General features: G+C 43.4%; 1 protein-coding gene and 2 pseudogenes across 1 annotated transcript; 2 read left to right on the top strand and 1 right to left on the bottom strand.

The window, feature by feature from the left end:
* The first annotated feature begins 372 nt into the window (after positions 1 to 372).
* LOC104442469 lies at positions 373 to 1361 on the top strand (annotated as a pseudogene).
* Positions 1362 to 2006: 645 nt separating this feature from the next.
* LOC104442468 lies at positions 2007 to 8402 on the bottom strand (annotated as a pseudogene).
* An 8439-nt stretch (positions 8403 to 16841) lies between these two features.
* Positions 16842 to 18768, top strand: LOC104440660. The gene has a single exon (XM_010053582.3). The coding sequence runs from the start codon at positions 17062 to 17064 to the stop codon at positions 18508 to 18510; it is 1449 nt and encodes a 482-aa protein (XP_010051884.2). The 5' UTR covers positions 16842 to 17061; the 3' UTR covers positions 18511 to 18768.
* The last annotated feature ends 1083 nt before the right edge of the window (positions 18769 to 19851 follow it).

Genomic DNA, 19851 nt, shown 5'->3' with positions numbered 1-19851 from the left:
AAATCCACACTTAAAACTAATGATCCCTATCCTAATCTTTGAGAATGTGGGTTGTATTGAAGTGGTAGCTTTCAAGCATAAAATTCAGTTTGTGCCCATCTTATTGAATTTTTATTGTTTAAGTCGATACGTTTTAAATTAAATGAAGCGGCCCAAACCGCACATATCAATGTTTCCCGGGTCAGTTCAGTTCCAATTCGTAGTTCTCAGAAGTTAACTCGGACTCTCTTCTTTGATCAATTTCCCTGCCGTTTTCTTCGAAACCTCAGCGACATCGCTCGCTCTGATAGAGAGAGCGAGGCAGAGATCTAGTGGCATCTTCATCACCCGCGGTGGTCGTCTGTCTTGGTTCGGAGTCAGGAGGAGGAGGAGATGGGAGAACGAAAGGTGATAAACATTTCCCGCCAGATTTCGACCCGACGAAGCTGCCGAGGCTTTGCAGGCCCAAGGATCATTCGGATGATGCTTCCGATGAATATTCGATGCAACACCTGCGGGAATTACATTTCGAAGGGGACCAAGTTCAATTCCGGGAAGGAGGACGTCATCGGCGAGGTCAGTTGCACACCTTTTTAATGCTGTTTTCGATTTTCCAAGTTGTGAAGCGTCAGCGGTTTTTTTATTTTTTATTTTGGGTATCTATGGAGTTGACCTTGTTCTTTACTGGATGTCCTTTTGTTTTGGCATGGCAGGCGTATTTGGGAATCCAAATATTCAAGGTTACTTCAAATGCACCAGGTGCTCTGCTGAGCTCACGTTCAAAACGGATCCGCAGAATCTGGATTACGTCGTGGGGTCGGGGGCGATGAGAAATTTTGAGCCCTGGCCTAAGCATGATGAGATAGGAGATCGCGCCTTTCGAATTGTTGGGTTTCTTACAGTTTGTTGGACTTCGGAAAGAATTGAACGCGAGTTGTGCTTTTCTATTTGGGTTCGAGCAGGTGTTGGAGATTGAGAAAAGGTGGAGGGAGGCTGAAGAGATGGGCGATGTCATGAAGTCATTGGAGAATCGGACGTTGGATTTTAAGAGAGAGATGGATATTCTTGCCGAACTTGATGAAATGAAATCAATAAGGGTAAGTTGTTCCAACTTTCGGCATTATTTTTTGTTGTTGTTTGAGTATGGAATGCTACGGTCCCTGAATGGGATGATGTATGTATGGCGATTAATTTGTCGTCTGAGTGAGCAAATAACGTTATAATTATGGACATGAATTGATTTCGTTTATTCTGTTGCTTAGAAAATTTAATATTTTACGGTGTTAACTGGCGAGGGATTGTCTTTTCAGTCTAGACATGCGAGTGTGAGCGTAGATACAATGCTAGAGGACTTACAACGTAGATCTGCTGCAAATGTATGAGATATTTCCCATCTTCTTTAAACCAGCGTTCGTCTTGCCGAATGCATGAAGAATGTAGGGGGCACTGTTACGACTTGTAATTCACATCTTCATTCTTCACCTCTTTGGTATTCTTGCTTCTACTTCTGGTATTAAGTCCGGTTGCTTTCCTGATTGCGTTAATGACTTGGATTGTATGTTGGAATCAAACAGACAGAATTTGAGAACAGCATTATATTTATGAGCATACTTAGACCAGGATTGTCATGCACGAGCTTGTGCACTGAGGATTGAGGTAATATCAGAACATGGGATTTTCTAGTTTTCATAATTTATCATCACTAGCCAGTAACCAGTTGCTCATGTTGACAGCTAAGCCGTCAAAGCTTTATTGTTCGATTTTCTCGAAATCATCAGATGAAAAATTGCATGTATCCGACACACTATATACTCTAGAGTCTCGATTTACGTTGTCAAGTAAGAGGAAGTCTGCACTTGCAGATAATGAACATTAGAACTCACGGCACCAACAGTTAAACCACCTTTATTTGTGAGACAAGAGAGGGACCATTTCCTTGTGCACATCCGGGGACCGAGGCGCAGACGCACCGCCATCCCTCCTTCCCGCGCACCGCCACTTGGGTCGTCACAGATTCAGTCTCATCTCTAGAACTTTGACTGGATTTGACTAATCAAATTGTTATCCACTTGGAATGCTTTGGCAAGAATGTCGGTTGCAATATCAGGCATCGACCCGGAAAAAGCGTTGCCAATCGTGATTGCGCTGGGGTTTTGGCTGTGGAAAGCGGAGATGGCGATGGCATTCATCCTCCCGGCATTCCTCTGGAAGTGGATGAGCCCCTTGGGGAAGACGAACACGTCACCCTTGGAGAGGACCTTCGAGATGAAGCGGTTGTCGGGGTTGGAGGTGACGAACCCGACCTCAAGGCTCCCCTCAATGACCGTCAGGAGCTCAGTGGCACGGGGGTGAGTGTGGGGGCGGATTGATGCCCCCGACTGCATAGTCGACGCGGGTGAGCGCGACACCGAGTGTGTTGAGTCCTGGCAACTGAGCTGCGGTCACTGGAGTTACTTTCGACCCGACTGGATTGGACGTGTTGCCAGCCAAGTGAAGCCCGCTAAAGAAGAAGTCATCGGCTTCGACCATCTTAGGGTCCTTGCATGCGAAGCCATTCGCCTGAACTGCAAGGATGAACAATGTAATTTCATCAAAGTAGATACGAATGTATTTAGCAGAAAGTTGTGTGTGCACTTAAAAGTGCAGATTGATGTCCATAGTGTATCTATCATTAGTGGATGGATAGCAAGGAAGAGGTGGCACGGCTTGAGTTGACTAAGGATGTTGACTCCACTAAATTAACCTAGGCACTTTGAAAATACAATTTAGGAAATTACTTGACTACTTGACACTATCTCTACTCTTGGCTTAATGCTGAGACATTCATGACAGAAAGGTAACAGGAACTTTGGGGAAAATTGTATATCTGACTTGTATTCAATCGTGTCATTACATTGTACATAAATAGTGCCGGAAGGAAAAAGTAAAATAGGAAAAGGAATATACATGTATCAGAGTTTCCTATTTACTAATATTTACTAGAATCAATTATGTACAGAATCGATTCTAAGATCTTCCAACACTCCCCTCAAGCTGGTGGCCTATATATGTCAAGGACACCTAGCTTGCTTAATAGAAACTTGTGCTGTCTTTGGCAGAGCGGCTTAGTGAAAATATCTGCCGGTTGATCTGCTGTTCCGATGCCTTTTGTAACGAGAACTCCCTCTTTGATCTTGTCGCGAGTGAAGTGACAGTCAACTTCTATGTGTTTTGTTCTTTCATGAAAAACTGGGTTTGCTGCTAATTTAAGTGCATCATCATTATCGCAGAACAATTCACTTGGTCCGACTCGTATTCCCAAATCGAAAGAAGTCCTCGTATCCGGACTATTTCACAGGTAGTTTTTGCCATGGCTCGATATTCGATTCGGCTGATGAAAGTGACACGGTGGATTGCTTCTTTGTTTTCCACGAAATCAACGTTTTTCCTAGTTTAATACAAAAACCGGTGATTGATCTCCTAGTCATTGGACAAGTAGCGTAATCAGTGTCACAAAATGCCGTCATCTTCATGTTGCATTCTCGTGATAGAAATATACTGAGTCCTGGACACCCCTTCAAATATCTTACAACCTTCAAGGCTGCATTCATGTGTGACTCCTTTGGCATATGCATGAATTGACTGAGTATCTGAACCGCATAGCATATATCAGGTCTTGTCATGGTAAGATATATCAATTTACCAACAAGCCGTTGATATCCTGACGGATCCTTAAGCAACGGATCTCTATCTGATGAAGAAGAATTGAGATCATACTCATGTGTTGTCAATTTGACATTCTGTTCAATGGGAATTACTGCTGGCTTGCAACCTGATAATCCGGCTTCAGAAACAATTTGCAAAATAAATTTTCCGGCGAGGAAAATTCCTTTTTCAGACCTTGCAATTTCAATGCCAAGGAAAAATTTGGGAGGTCCCAAATCCTTGATGTGGAAAGCAGAGTGCAAATATTCCTTGAATCTTGCAACATGGGAATCATTATTTCCCATAATCAATATGTCATCAACATATATCAACAAGTAAATCGACGATCTTCCCACATTTCGTGTAAATAAAGCATAATCATGCTTGGAATGTTGAAAACCAGCATTGGTTAACGCAGTAGTAAATTTGGCATACCATTGTCTAGATGCCTGCTTTAAACCATACAAGGATTTGCGAAGACGACATACCCGATACTTCCCCTGTCTGCGTAATCCTTGAGGAAGATCCATGTAAATTTCTTCATCCAAGTCTCCGTGAAGAAAGGCGTTCTATGGAGCCATCTCGATTTGAATTTGATCTTGTAAACCCATTTACATCCGATCGGCTTTCGATGTGGTGGTAAGGGAACAACATCCCAAGTATTATTATCCATGAGGGCAGCAAGTTCAGATTCCATCGCATGTCGCCATTTGGGATTTTGTACCACCTCAGCAAAAGAGGATGGCTCACATTCTTCCGAAATTCTACTTATACAACACATATGTTCTCTCGATAACCGATTGAAAGAAACATAAGATGAAATCGGATATTGTGTACCTGAAGAGTTTGCAGCAGAACATATATAATCCTTAGTCCATGTGGGTGGACGTGTTTGTCTTCCAGAACGACGGGGTGGCTCATCTAATTGTTCAGAAGCCTCAGATGATTCAGCAGCCATCTCTGTTGCTTCCCCTGTTGAAGAAGATAATGGAGCTTCTTCACGTGAGATAGGTGATTCAATTTCTTGATTTGGGGATTCCACCGTGCTTGTGTGGCGGATGATTGAGGTGCCACAAGAAAACCAGGTGCAAATGATATTTCTTCATCAGACATAAGGAACTGATTGTTTTGAGATGAAGTATCTTGAGATGGATGGAGCTTCTCTTTGAAAGGAAATATGTCTTCATGAAAAATAATATCTCTGCTGGTAAAGAAATGTCCTGTGGAAAATTCCATAACACGATATCCCTTTTGAAGAGAAGGGTACCCCATAAAAACACATCGTGTTGCACGGGACTCATTTTATCCCGAGGACCCACACTGTTGCATAACATAAACACCCAAACACTCTAAGATGATCATTATCGGGCTGTTTATTGTAAAGCATCTCATATGGAGTTTTACCATGAAGGATTCGACTGGGCATGCGATTAATCAGATAGGCGGCTGTGACCACACAGTCTCCCCAAAATTCTTCAGGGATTGAAGCTTGATATTTGAGGGCACAGGCTACTTCTAAGAGATGTCTATGTTTCCTTTCTACAACTCCATTTTGTTGTGGAGTGTAAGTACAGGAACTTTCATGGAGAATTCCATGAGTAGCCCGAGTAATCTTATGCAATCGAAGTAAAAATTCTCGCCCATTATCTGTACGAATTCACTGGCATGCATTTATCGAATTGATTTCTAATTAAAGAAAGAAAATTTGATAAATGGGTGAATGTTTGACTCTTCGTCTCCGCATAAGATATAACCATGTGGCACGACTATAGTCATCAACTATGGTAAGAAAGTAGCGAGATCCATCACGATGAGAAGTGTGATAGGGACCCCAGATGTCCATGTGAAGCAATGAAAAAGGATTTTGAGTTCGAGATGTACTAACTGGAAATGATGCTCGAGTTTGTTTAGCTAAAGGACATGTGGGACATTTTGGATGAGGAAATTTAGCACTATGACCCAATCGTTGATGCAAAGGAGATTTTTATTATAGCTGATTGCATTACAATAAATGCTTTTATTCAATAATGCTAAATCTCCTGGAGAATTGACCCAAAAATAAAGTCCTTGTGCCTCATTACCCAAGCCCATCATCACCGCGCCGAAAGGTCCCGAAAGACACAATTTTCGGAATTGAATATGGCTTTACAAGAATTGTCCATACATACTTTGGCAACCGAAAGAAGATTGAACTCAAAATCTGAATGTATAGGACATTTTTAAGAATGAAGTTCGACCAAGATGTACGGTACCGATTTTGGTAACGTATGTAATGTTCCCATTTGGAAGACGATTGTAATAGGATATTTTGTGTTTTGATGGACATGGGAAAATAAGCACTCATTACAAACTATGTGGTCACTAGCGCTTGAATCGATAATCCATGCATCAGTAGATAATGAATTCCTTTAATGTAAAAAAGTACCTGAAAATCCTGCATTAGTGTCCCCAGTCTTAATTTGGCCCAATGCTTGGATGATATTTTCATATTGTTGTTGAGTGATAGTCTGCTAAGATGCTCCACCACCCTTTTGTGCAGTAACCTGATAGATTGAAGACTCCTTTTCCTTTATATTATTGGGTTTCCCATGTAGTTTCCAACATGTATCAACAGTATGGTGCGGTCGTTTGCAATATTCACAATATTTATTTTTAATTTTTGAATTTTGCCCACCGACCTTGCCCGTTGATGTGGCAAAACGAGTGCCATTGGATGCTTTGTAGGCGGTGCCGACGTGGCGAAATATTGGCCGTCCGATCTAGCCGGATAGCTCATCAATTTGTAGCCGTCAGATTGCGTGCGTCGATCCCAGCCGTTCGCCGCAAAGAAATGATATGGACCGTTCGATCCGGCTCTCCTATCCAGGCCGTCCATCCGCGAAGACCTAGGGTAGTCTTCGTTCTTTCTCGATGCCGCAGCCGCGAAAGCCCTCTCTCTCGGTTGTGTTGCGGCTCCGAGGCTCCCTCCTGTTCCGGCGACGGTCTCCGTCGCAACAAAGCCCGAGGGGAACGTTGAGAAGCCCGTTCCATCACCAATCCGAGCATGTTCGTTCGCGGCGGCCCTCTGGTTTTCCTCCTGCACGGCCAACTGGAAGATTCGGCCGAGCGGTGGTTGAGGATCCATCGCAAGAATCTGCGATCGAAAGCCGGTGTAAGTGTCGTTCAAGGTGAGTAGAAACCGAGTAGCTTTCTCCTTTTCCTTGATCGCATGGTATTGACGAAGGGTGGCTTCTGGCCCTTCCAATTTCTCCTCGGCCGCTTCAATCTCGTTCCACAGCGCTGATAATCGGTTGAAACAGGCGGTAACCGAAAGGTTCCCCTGTTTTAGCTCGGTTAGGGTTTGTGTCAACGAGAAAACCCTAGCCCTATCTGATTTTCCGTACATTTCTTGTAGATTATCCCAGTATTTTTTCGAATCTTCGGTTGGAGGAAGACCGGTGGCAACATCGGGTGCCAAGCAATTCCCGATCCAGGAGCGCACAAGTTGATTGCAGCGATTCCAGTGCCTCTGCAGTCGTTCGTCCGTCGGGTAAGGTATTGTTCCATCAATAAAACCATCCTTGGTTTTTTGGTAACAAGGGCACGTCGAAGATCACGGCCCGGGCGTGATAATTTGTCGTTCCAGAAGTTGTTGGGTAACCAGCCGCAGCTCCGGCCCGTCACGGCGAAGTGTAAGCGGATCTCCGAGCTCGAGCCGTCCTCCGTTGAGCGGAAAAGTGGGGAACTGGGTAGGGGCTCGATCCCCGTCCCGGTGTAAACCCGAGTCCGTGACCCGCGATTCGTCCCGACTCACGGTCGGGTTGGCCCCATATGGATATTGGGGCCATGGTGTGGCGTACCACGGGGGGTGGAGGCCGCAAGTTGGCCCGGAATCTGACCGAAGTAGGAGTAGGTGCGAGGCAACATTGGTTTACCCGCTCTTCTCCGTCGATCCATCCGAATGGGAAGTCATTGTCTCGATCCCTGACTGATGAAGATTCTACTAAGGGATTCATAACCTCTTTATCTTTTGTCATGGCACCAAGGATGAATTCCTAATTGCTTTGCTAACTGTTACGCAGGAAGGGATCCTCGATTCAGATCGAAGGAAGCAATGGCAATTCAAGAAAGGTCGCGGAAGCTAGGGCGAGGAAACGATGCTCGATACCATGACAGAAGGTAACGGGAACTTTGGGGAAATTGTATTGTCGACTTGTATTCAATCGTGCCATTACATTGTACATAAATAGTGCCCCGAGGAAAGGAAAAATAAAATAGGAAAAGTAATATACATGTATCGGAGTTTCCTATTTACTAATATTTACTAGAATCAATTATGTACAGAATCGATTCTAAGATCTTCCAACAATTCAAAGGTCGTATTCGGACATGCCATCCACTCAACTAATCATCAAACATTTATGACGATATATCGACACCCTCTTTGCGTCTAAATTAAGAGATCGCAATCCTAGTGTTCATAGTTCGATGTGTTGCCAGTCAAACATTTCCTTGGCTTTTTTACCTACATTACTCCGGTCAGCAACACAAAAATCCTGAAGGGGACTCTGTTCGGCTACAACAACCGTGGCGATCAAAAAGAGCGCAAGTCCAGCGATAAAAATGCGAGCCGCTATCCCGAAACAATGCGACTTTAAAAGATAAGATGCTTCTAAAATCTTACAAGGAGAAACGCTAGGTATCCTTTTAATTAATTGCCGGTGTGAAGATTTAGGGAGAGCTCGATCAAGTGCCTTCATTATGCCAAACTTGAGAATGATGAATAAGAAATCCTTTTCAGAATGCCGTCTCCCGCAAACCGTAAAGCGTTGAAGTCCAAAAGCGCGGGACAAGAGACTTTTAGATAAGAAGCACATAATAAATAAAAAGCAAGATTTGCTTAAAAATAAAGCCGCAAACCGTAAAGCGTTGAAGTCCAAAAGAAGCACATAATAAATAAAAAGCAAGATTTGCTTAAAAGTAAAGGACCTAGGAATGATTCAAGAGGTCGGCTATTGTCGCATACGAAGTAATTATATTACACGGGAAGAATCTGGATATTATTTTGACCAGGTGAGCCATCACGTGGAAATGGGAGGACGTTATGACATGACAAATGTGTCAGGGCAATTAGATGCTAAATCGTTATTCTATCCGAAAGAGATTAAGTTTTGGATAAAGTTGATTTGTCATCATGGGAAGATGCTCACACAGTTGTCGCTCCCACATTTTTATGGCATAAACTTTTCTTCTTCTTTTTTCAGTGGCTTAAAGTTTGGATGAGTTGATGTTGGCCTTAAACTTTCGGAATGGGTTCGATGGGAGTACGCATTCTATTTTAACCAATTGCATCCTAAATCTTCTTAGATAATACTAAGATAAATACTTAAGTAGTTATCACTCACCGTGACATTTGGACATCAAAAACACTATTTCATTTCCTTTTTTGGCAAATCAAACATAATCTTGACCTTGTTAACAAATAAAAGTGCTTCCTCCAAAATTCGCCGACGGATGTTGGCCCCCTTAGGAAGATTCCCAAAGCTGAGCAAATATGAAAATTGTTGTTATTATTAAATCCAATACCAATATAAATTTTTTTTTTTCACACATTTATCAGCGAATGAGTAATTTATGGATATCGAGTTAGTTTTGTAACAAATTGTTTCGTACGGCAAATGTATTTTTTACATCAGCAATAGACCTAATAAAAACCTATATGAAAAACACATAGTCCTTATAATATTGGTCATGTAATTACACCTAAGAAAGGAACATAAACTGAGCTTATGGGTGACTTAGAGCTAAAAGCCAAACGGCACAAGCTTAAAACAAGCTCAAAAGAGGAACAGTTTGGCAAAGTAAAGAATAAGTCGTATGGTGCGGTTTGGTTGAGTGGGCATGCTATTCTTCTTGTCTTATTCTGGCTTTTGTACATTTTATTCCTTGCCGCTACGCCACTAGTGATTTCTAAGTGTCTTTTTGCTTATCGACCATGCTTGTGTTCCCCTTTCCTCGTTCCCTATTCTTCAGAGTTGACACTGAAATCTTTCATGATCAATGGGTCGGCATCGTGGGACATTTCAAGACTGTTCTGCAATTAAATTCGATTTTGTCGAGTTGACACCGTAAGAATTTGGTATCTTAATTGGCTTGAGATTTTTAAGATTGTTATTCATATTCGATTTTTTCATGCCGCTATCATCATGATTTGGTATTGCACACCTACTTTTTCAAGATTCAGGCGATTTTTTCATTACTTCTTCTTATTTTGAATTTTATCTTTTTAAATCCAACAACGCTTTGTCGCTAACCCTTATATTTCCTCATTGATGCTAGAGGTCTCTCTTGCGCTGGCCGCGTCAAATTTTGGTGCCAACATAAACATGAGGACTTTGTCGAAAGAGTTGGGCTTTTGAAACTCTTTACGTAAACTCATGCTTTTATCTTTCCAATTAATTGTCATACTCAATCCGTCATCGAATGACTGACAAAACCTATGCTTCCAGTCCTTGATTTTGGTCAACATCGTACTTAATTTCACAATAAAACTAGCTAGTGCACTTCTCCTACATCCAACGTGACAGAGGTCGAGATCAAGCCTTGATTGCACATATATCAAAAGGTTCCCAATTCAAATAAATAAAATAGAACTTCCAAACCAACTGTCAAAATGTAAGACTCTCATTCGTTTCTTCTTGCATGTAGAGGTGGCAAAATGGGTCTAGAATCCATAATTAAACTCAAATTTAATGATATGGGTCATAAATGAGTTGCCTTAAATTATAAAAATGGGTCATAAGGGGGTTGCCTTAAATACTTTCTTTTTAATTAGATCCGGCAAGGTTAGTTACCCTTGGTCGACACCAAGCAAGGGTCGTGAAGCCATTGTCGACAGTAGACAAGAGTCTCCGGGCAAGGATTGAGACCCTTGCCTATTGCTGGTGAGGGTTTCACAACCCTCGTTTGTGGCCGGTGAGGGTGCTAGTGAGCTCTGCTGATTTTAGAAGGAATAAAAGAAATATAAGAAATTCAATTTAATATTTTTTTTAAATTATATAAGTTGTCCACGAGATTTGTATTGCATGGAAGTGTTTAAGTTATCTATATATATATATATATTGCCATTGTATTCTTCTATAATTTTATCTCTAACTTGATCACCTATAATTTGGGGTAAACTAGCTAAGAATTTTTCTTTCATAATAAGTAAGGGTTTTGTTTGTATTGTGTGGTTTGAATAATCAGTTTTTTGGAAAGATGTTTTTTGCAAATTTGATTGGATCTTCATCGAAGAATCCATCTTCTACAGTCAATATTTTTTGAAATGATGTTTTGGGGAAAATTTTTTGATTTTTGAGATTGAGGGGTTGCCTGTGACCTAATAACCACCTCATTCGAAATTCTTTGTATTTCGTTTACATGGGATCAGGTGATATGTGTTCTATTTTCAAAGGTGTTTGGTGTAGGAATGCCTGGTTGTTTTCTGCCATTTCAAGCCATGTCTTGACAGATGTTAAGCCTTTCGACTATATTTGTGTTCCTTGTCTGTAAACATAAGAGACTATTTCTCCATAAGAAAGAAGATCATAAGGTATTTGGCCATTGTATTCTTCTTATATATATATATATATATATATATATATATATATATATATATATATATATAATATCATAAAAATTTTCCTAAATTTGGTTAAATATAGAAATGCTTTAACAATATAGGTCAGGTCAAGTATGAGACGAGCACAAGTCGGGTTAGTTCAGATCGGGTATGAGTCATTAGATTTATATTAAATGGAAATTGATCAAAATAGGTCAAATATGTCTAATGTGGATTTGACCATTTTCGACTTGGCCCAAACTCAACCCTAACTCTTATCACTATCAGAAATTCTTAGAGAACCTATCCAGCCTTATTGGTCACAATGAGTGATTAATCAGCAATCAATTTGATAAACGTTTAGGGTATTCTTCAAGAACTTACATTAATTTGAACCTCCTTTTGATAACAAAAAAACCTAAAACAGCGAGCGAACATAAGAGGGGACAGAACCTGACTATTACCGTCTATGCGGAAGCGGAGCAACAAAATGGTCTCACGCAAACAAGGTGGCTGGGGGGCCTGCGATAGAGTCAGGAAAAGATGTTGTCTCTCATCAAATTTTGATAGGATCCAATGAGAAACATTCTTGTGGTAGAAGTCGAACCAAGCTCATCAAATTCACCGAAACTCAGTATACACACCCGCATAACCCATACATATGAGCGTGTGTTTGTATAAGATCCATCATCGAAAGCATGCGGCCATTTATCTTGAGAAAGAATTTTGTTGTTGGATTACAGCCTCCAATGAATTGAAAGTCTATATCCTAATATGATGCTACAGCCATCTACCGGGTGGCTAAAAGGTCACGAAGACCCTACGATTTTTGTCACTGAATCCAGCATCCTCCCGAGTCCCTCCAGGTTTATAGACGACCATTATATCTGAATGCACGTGTGCTGTAAGGGCAAGAATTGGCCACATGCTAGACAATAGATATAGCTTTTGTTCTGTGGTTCTATGGGAGAATCTTGCAGACTCCAGGGAAGCATTTGAATATGCTTTTCTTACTGCGAGACATTTTGAACTCACATGGCAAGAGCCAGTTTTCTCATGTGCAAGTCGTCTTGGATAATGCGTCCTGAGAACCTTTTTAAAGCTGGTGATGTTCATGCGAGAAATGTTATCGATGTGTTATGCACCTCCTACTTTGTGCACATGTACGGGTATACTTACGCAGGCCAAGAGCCCATAAATTTCAAGATTCTTGGTATCCTCGGGTACTGATAATTTCCCCTAAATCATGTGTTCCTTTCAATTACAATGTACCAAGGTTCTATGCGACTAAATTCTGGAACGATCGAGTGAAAAAACAAAGAGACGCTAATGGCCCAGGGCATCTGAGGACGAGCGTTCTGCGATTCGGTGTTGAACCCAGGTTTACGAATCTCGCCAAAAGCAAGATAAGAGCGATTTTGTGCTTTATTTGTTCCTAATTGCTGCTCCCCCAAAACGGCCATGAATCATGTCTTAGAAACTTCATCCGTTCTTTGAGAACTACAACGATTGTGAAAAGTAGCTACCAGCCAGATGCTGATCGCTAGTTTGGCTGCAAGCAATTGATGCTTCAATGATAATTGAACTCCACAGTTCTAAAAGAGCACTAAGACTATGAGTTAACGCATGGCGGAGGTATGCATTCCTTTCTCACGTGCCTTACACAACTGAAATTCGAAATCTTGGCTTCAAATGTTCGATGGCAGTAGGCTTCTCTTGTGACTTCACTGTGCCATCGACTTTCCAAACAGCTAAAAGGGAAGAATATCTAGAGATGCAGTGATATTACCGAAGGTTTGCAAGAAACTTCTCGGCAATCTTAGTTCCATCCTCACTCAAGCCACATTTCCAAAGAAAATTACGGGACAAAACCGAGGCATCACATGACAGTCCATGCTATGGGGTAAATCGAGTACAAGACGTCCTATGGGGTACATTGAGATAACCCTTCCATGAGAATCAAGTGTAACCTCATCAGACAATCACCTGGCTAGCATCGACCAGCAAATGTCGGGAGCCGAACTCATCGTGCCAGAAATCAGATAAGCTTTACTGTCTATCTATGCTCAACTCCATGATACTTGGGGGATGTTCGATCCTCCCTGCAAAATGCTTCTCTCTCTCTCTCTCTCTCTCTCTCTCACATTTATCACTATGAGTACCTATTGACTTAAGCATCGAAGAGTCTACAAGGGAAAAAGTGCATGAGACTTCTTTCCTTTATGATGTGCATATTACAGTCCATGGAGCACGTTAATCAGCCATACAAAATTTGTGCATCATCAGTCTTCCACTGTTTTCTATTTTGATTCCATTCTAACTAGAGTCGTTTCTTTATTAGAGAAGCCAATTAAGCTGCTGATTGGATTGCAAAAGCTCATCACAACAAAATCCTTCCCCTCAATTAGTTATCTTTACCCTTACAACCCTTCTGGAATATCTTATGTTCAGAAACTCACTTGTCTAGCTGTTGTAGAGCTTTTATGAATGAATGAACAAAATTACTATTCTGAACACAAAATTAAAAAACCTAGAGTCGCTCCTGAGATTTAAGAAACTACCGACTTTCATTTATCTTCTCCTCAGTGAAAATATTCATGGTCTGTTTTGTTCCCAACACCAGATAAGTTTCCACGAAAGTTCTAAAGTTTTCTTTTCCAGCGCCAAATCTCGCTGGCCAAAAGAAAGCAGAAAGAAATTGCAATTCGGTTCTTGCCAAAAATTAATACAATCTAGGTAGTGACCTCGGACTAGACCTGGCAATTGGGCAGGCTTGGGCAGTCTCACGTGGGCCTGCTTGGGCTTAAACCTCTAGAGCCATGCCCAGGTCCGAACTTTACCTATGACTTTCACACTATTCTTCACTCATATATTGGAACTTTGCCTTGTTTATTCCTGTTAGCATTTGCACATCTCAGAAACTAAGTTAGAATTAATAATAGAAAATAGTTTAATAAATTCTTAGCGAAATATACAGGCGGGGTTGGAATTTCCGCCTGAGCTCGTCCAGCGAACTTAAAATTTTCATTTTACACACGCCCGTTTAATTGGTAGTTTGCAGGCTATCCATTGGTCAAGAAATGAGAAATCATATAAAAGAGTATCTAATATAACAGGACAAAAATCTCCTTCGGATCTGTCAACTATTATACAATTCCGGTCAAAGTTGGAGGTTGCTGTTGCGATGCCAAGAAGCTTTTCTTTTGCCTGTCGAAAGATGTCCCTTGACGGAACCGGGACAAAAGAAAATTGATCATTGAGCAAGTATTCAAATCAATTGGGCCACTGGATTGAGTCAAATACAAGTACGGTTTGAGCCCTCGGGGAGTCAGCCCAATTTTATAAACAAATAGCCGTACGGCAACTCCAGAATTGGTCCCCTGAAAATTCTAGATTTGCTACGTCAAGATCCAGTTGATCCCATTCGAATCGGGCGTAGCATTTGTCCGGTTCACCGGTTCGAGGTTTCTTTTGGCCACTATCAACCCGGATTCAAACCAATGATCAGTCACTACTTAGAAATTAAAAGTGTGAGAACTAATGGATGGAAACATTCACAGTTTAATCAATTTTTGAGTCTTTCTTAGACCGAGAGATTGTTTAGTTATATATTTAGATTTTGTCATCGACTATTGTGAGTGTTTCTAAACAAATCAAACGATGGTGGCTATGAGATTAAGTGGGATAGAGAAGGTGACTCTTGAGTAGTTGAATGACTATGGTGTGCTCCAAGAATCATGGTCCAAGGGTTCCATGGTTATAGAATAAAACCAATTTTTGATAACGAAGTTGGTCGATTTTTTAACCGATGATCGCGGGCTAAAAACTGCAAACATTCAGCTTGATTTGGTAGCGATGCAGACTCGAGGTTTGATCCGTAATGGAAGGAAGGACATCATACTGGCAGTGCTTTGCAATTCCTTTTGAGTAGGGTCAGTGTTTGATGCGACGGTAAATGGACGTCGTGCGAGGGTTGGTGTCTCGTCGAGGACGCGACAACCTCGATACAATGTATGCAATTTTTGATCTGAAAAGCACGCCAAATTTCAGAAAAAAAGCAACAGCGATCTCGAACCCTAATTTAATGCACAGAGCTAAAGTGGGGCAGTCGAGAGGATAGGATGGAAGAACAGAGAGAAAAGCAGAGAAAGTTAGGAATCTCTAAAGCTAAACACAAGGTATTAAAAATACTCGAAGGCTAGGCCGATACGAAAAGAACCGGCATTAGAAAATCCAAGCAAATCAGGAAGTAAAACCCAGCAAGAAACATCTCGGAACGACAGCTTGCAAACACTACTAAACACATGTCCTAATGAAATCACGAATCTCCGGCCCGCACGACTTAGTAGTGCCTCTTTACGTACTCTCCATCGAGAGATATTTTGGAAAGGGACCAACAGTAAAATTTCCCATGGGGCCAACCCATCATTTAGAAACGGAGTTAGAAACATCGCATCTTCAGGAAAGGCAATTAGGTAAAAGGCAGTAGAAACCCAAGCGTGTTATTGCCATTAAAAGTCTCAAATTGACATACCGCGGTACATTTATTACTTTTAATTTTTGCCTAATGAAGAAACTTACTTTTAACCATCTCGATTCTTGCCTAGCAGCCAATACTATAGGTGATTGGTTCGCTAGTCAAGTACTTTTTTTTTCCACTACTTGACGTGACAAAAACTAGTTATCATTATGTTTTTTTGAAGAAATGACATAAAAAAAGCACATGTAGATGGTTTGGTTCAATTTTCCATTTGAATGGGTATCGGACCATTTGAACATCGGTTTCAGTTTTAGGAATTGGAAATTTGACCGCTTAGATATCGATTCCACTTTTAGAAACTTGGAATCAAACCGATATTCTTGATAATGGTTTAGTCTGATCCAATCGATTCCTGATCCAGGCAATCCGTTCTGCATGTCCCTAGCAAAGATGGATCCGACAGGGAGAACAATAAATCAGACATGAAAAATCCACATCTGCAATTCAATGGGGGTACCGGACGGCATGTTGACGGGAAGGTTTTTTAAACAAAATTTGCGATTTTTTTCGTCCTGAATTTGGAAATCCGTTAGGGAAAAACCCTGAAGCCGATCGAAAACCCCTGTCAAAACGGAGCGGAACCGAAGGCATAGATGAATGGAAACCCAAGAAATGCGTGAACCAGAAGAAACTGATGCGAAAACCCCCAAGAAAACAACTGTGCAGAAACGCGTCAGTTGAACACTCCCTCCGTTCCCATCGGCCCCCACTCGGCCCCCGCGCACGCCCACGCGCCTCCCAACCTAACCCCATCATTTCCTCCCACTTTCCATTCCCCCTCTCGCGTCCTTTGTCTCGCCGCTAGCGCCAATTTCGGAGCAATACTTCCGTGGGCAGGACGTGCCTGAGCCCGAGGAGCATCCGCCGTCGGATGAGCGGGTCCCGCCCCTGGGGTCGCCCGATTCGACGGGCGAGATCGAGCGGGGCTCGCGTGGGGCGCGGAGCACCGGCGCGATTTCCTTCCCACTCACCCCAAATTCGAGTCACGTGAAAAACATCCTCTGAGAGAGAGAGAGGAAGGGAGAAACAGCGAGGAAAATAAAGAAGGGGAAAAAACGAACGTCCGAACCCCACCGTGGAAATTTCATTTCCCCCTCCACTTCACCGAACCATTTCATCCATCTTTCCTTCTTTTTTCCTTCTTCTTATTCTTCTTCTTCAACATCATCATCATTCCTCTTCAACCTCCTTCCCTCCACCATCTCCACCATCTCCACCATCTCTCCCTCTATCTCTGGCCTTTTCGATCTTGCTCTGCGCGTGGGTGTAGGGGATCATGCCCCTGCCATGGAAGAAGTCGAGGGTCACCCGCATCTCCCGCCTCGTCGCCGACCTCCAGTCCTCCCCGCGCCGCGGCGGCTCCCTCGTCGTCGAGACCGGCTTCCCCACCTCCCTCATCGACCTCTTCGTCAAGAACCGCGACCGCCTCCGCAAGCCCTCCCGCCGGAAGGCGGCGGCGGCGGAGGATGAGGAGGAGGAGGAGGAGGAGCCGCCCGAGCTCCAGATCTCCGACCCCGTCCTCACCTCCCCCTTGCCCGCCCACCTGGTCGTCCGCGGCCCCGACCCCCTCCACGATCCCCCGCCCCCCGCGGCTCCGGCGGCTCCCCCGGCGGCGGTGGCGGCGGGGAGCCGCGCGGTCGATGACGGTGCGGACGGGGACTGTGTCGGCGGCGGGTCAGGTAAGAGCAACAGTGTTTTCTCGGCGGTCTTCAAGGTCTTTGTTGTGGTGGTGCTGGCGCTGAGCACCAAGGGGCTCGTGATCGGCGTCATGATGAGCGCTTTCTTGCTTCTGTTTCTTGAGTTCGTGGGCAAGCGCGTCGTTGGTTTCTTGAGACCCTGTCCCGATGCGCGGATGGGTTTCGAGGGCTCGATCGGAAGAGCTTCCGCGATCTTGTCATCTGTTTGGCCCCAAAGGGGCTTGTTGGTTCGACCGGCGGTCACCAATTCTGATCCTGCGGAGCCGAGTCGAGATGCCGGCGGAGGACCGGGCACCCGGGTGGTGGAGTATAAGTTTGAGAGGGTAGCGGTGCCTGTTGAGAACGATTCGAGTTTCGTGCCGGACGGCGATGAACGGCTTGGCCGAGACCCGAGATGGAGGTGTGTGTATGCTGAGGGAGAGGTGAGGGTCGTGGAGGAGGAGGTTGAGGAGGATGGGCGTGGGGCTTTTGGGGCCGATGCTCGCAAGCAGAACCGGAAGATCAAATCGAAGATCATCAAGAGGATGGTGCCGAAGAAGCTGAGGACCTCGAAGAAAGGCAAGAAGAAAGAGTGCGAGCCTAACCCCGATGCGTCGAACACGTTGGCTGTCTTCTTGGGAGACTTTGGTACTGCGGCAGCTCGAGAGGGAGAGGGAGAGGGAGAGGCACAGGAAGAGTATGGCGAGCAGGGCGGAAATGCAGATAAATCTTGCTCGTCGAAGGCTGGAGTTGAAGAATTTCAACAACGGGCACGGTGTAGTAACAAAGGAGCCGACCGGCTGTTAGCAGCCGAAACGAATTTGACGTTGGCTACAACTTCGCAGGCTCGCCCTGAATTAGAAACCGGTGCTGGAAATGCGAGGAGCGAAAAGAAGCGGAAATTGGGATTAGTCGTCGTCCTGCTGGTTGTGCTTGCCGGACTTATCGGCGGACGGTTTCTGGCCTTTGTGCTTACATTTGGATGCGCTATCACGATATCCATTTGGGCTAGGAGACGAAGCTTTCGTTCAGCAAAGGATCGATCTTAACATTCTGATCTCATCTTTGAACTTTGACGAGTTTGAAGGAAGCTTCTTCTGGCTCGTTCTTCATCTCGAAGATCATATATGCATTGGAGACTTCAGGGGTTCGAGAAGCTTAAATTGTATTTAGAGAGCTCAAAAGTTATCGGCCAATCAAGTTGCCTCATCTGTAATTCCAAGTGTAAATTTTATACAGATACAGACTGAATGAGTATACCCTGAGGTTGCTGTCTGTTCATGTATGATGCAGCAAGCTTTCTATCAGATTTACATGTGATTGATGCTCTTTGCGATTTTGAAACAACAAAGAACATGGGTCTCTACTACTACAGTCACTCGAGGCTTCAACATGACAATTTCGCTAAAAGAACCAATAAGAATCCGATTTACTGGGTTATTTACTGCAGACTACGTGCGCTCAGATTGATAGCACCTATTTGAAATCGAGTTGAGTGACCGCAGATTCGGAAAACAGAGCAGATTTTTCAGTCCGATGAATGAGCTCCCCTCTCTTCCTTTCTCTCTTCAGAAAGTATAGTGACACCATTTGGTGGAGAATTAAATTAAGAGTTTCTGAGTTCATACAACAAAATTAATCGACGTGTCTATCATATGGGCGTCTAGCTGACGGGAGAGTCTTCCTATCGAGCTTTAGCTGACTGGAGTAAAACCCCCAACCTGGTCCGAGCGTCAGCATCCCTGGCAAGACCCTACAAAGTGACGGAAATCGACAATTAGAACTTGGAAAGTCATAAGGCTAAATGCTACTCGAAGCCGGAGGATCCACTCTGCAACAAAAGGTAAAGAGTCAGGAACTGAGTTTTCAAGGCAAGATGGGATTGGAGAGGCCGTGGAGATACCTTTGTTAAACCGAGGCGAGAAAGGACCGAGATCGGTACCAACGGCCTCTAGCACCAGCTCTTTCTTTCGTGCTCGAAGTACTAGGCGGAATGCTTGTAATGGTCTTTATTTACACCGATACACTTCGTCAGGACATTGCATTGTCCCGTCAGTGATTCCTAGTAAAATCATTGTCTCCTCCAACGAAGGGCTTCAGGAGAGAGAATTGGCACAAACCTGCCTAGTCGGCTACTAGAGTCGGCCTATTGATGTTGAAAAAGATAGCCTGGAATATACTTTCTTGCCCGCGGAAGGCAAGAATAGACCTTATTGTTTTCCTGATGGCATCAGGGATAGGATAACCTGGCGGGACCCTGATGCCGTGAAGCACGCCACCTAGATGTTAAGGAATGGGAAGTCCTTGTCCAGACTAAATGCTCTTCGGTGATGCCTGAGTGTTGACACCTAACTTTTCTTTTCCTCAAATGCATAATTTATATAATATAA

The sequence above is a fragment of the Eucalyptus grandis genome, chromosome 4 (genome assembly GCF_016545825.1).
Source record: "Eucalyptus grandis isolate ANBG69807.140 chromosome 4, ASM1654582v1, whole genome shotgun sequence".
Taxonomy (NCBI): domain Eukaryota; kingdom Viridiplantae; phylum Streptophyta; class Magnoliopsida; order Myrtales; family Myrtaceae; genus Eucalyptus; species Eucalyptus grandis.
This window is presented reverse-complemented; position numbering and strand designations above follow the sequence as displayed.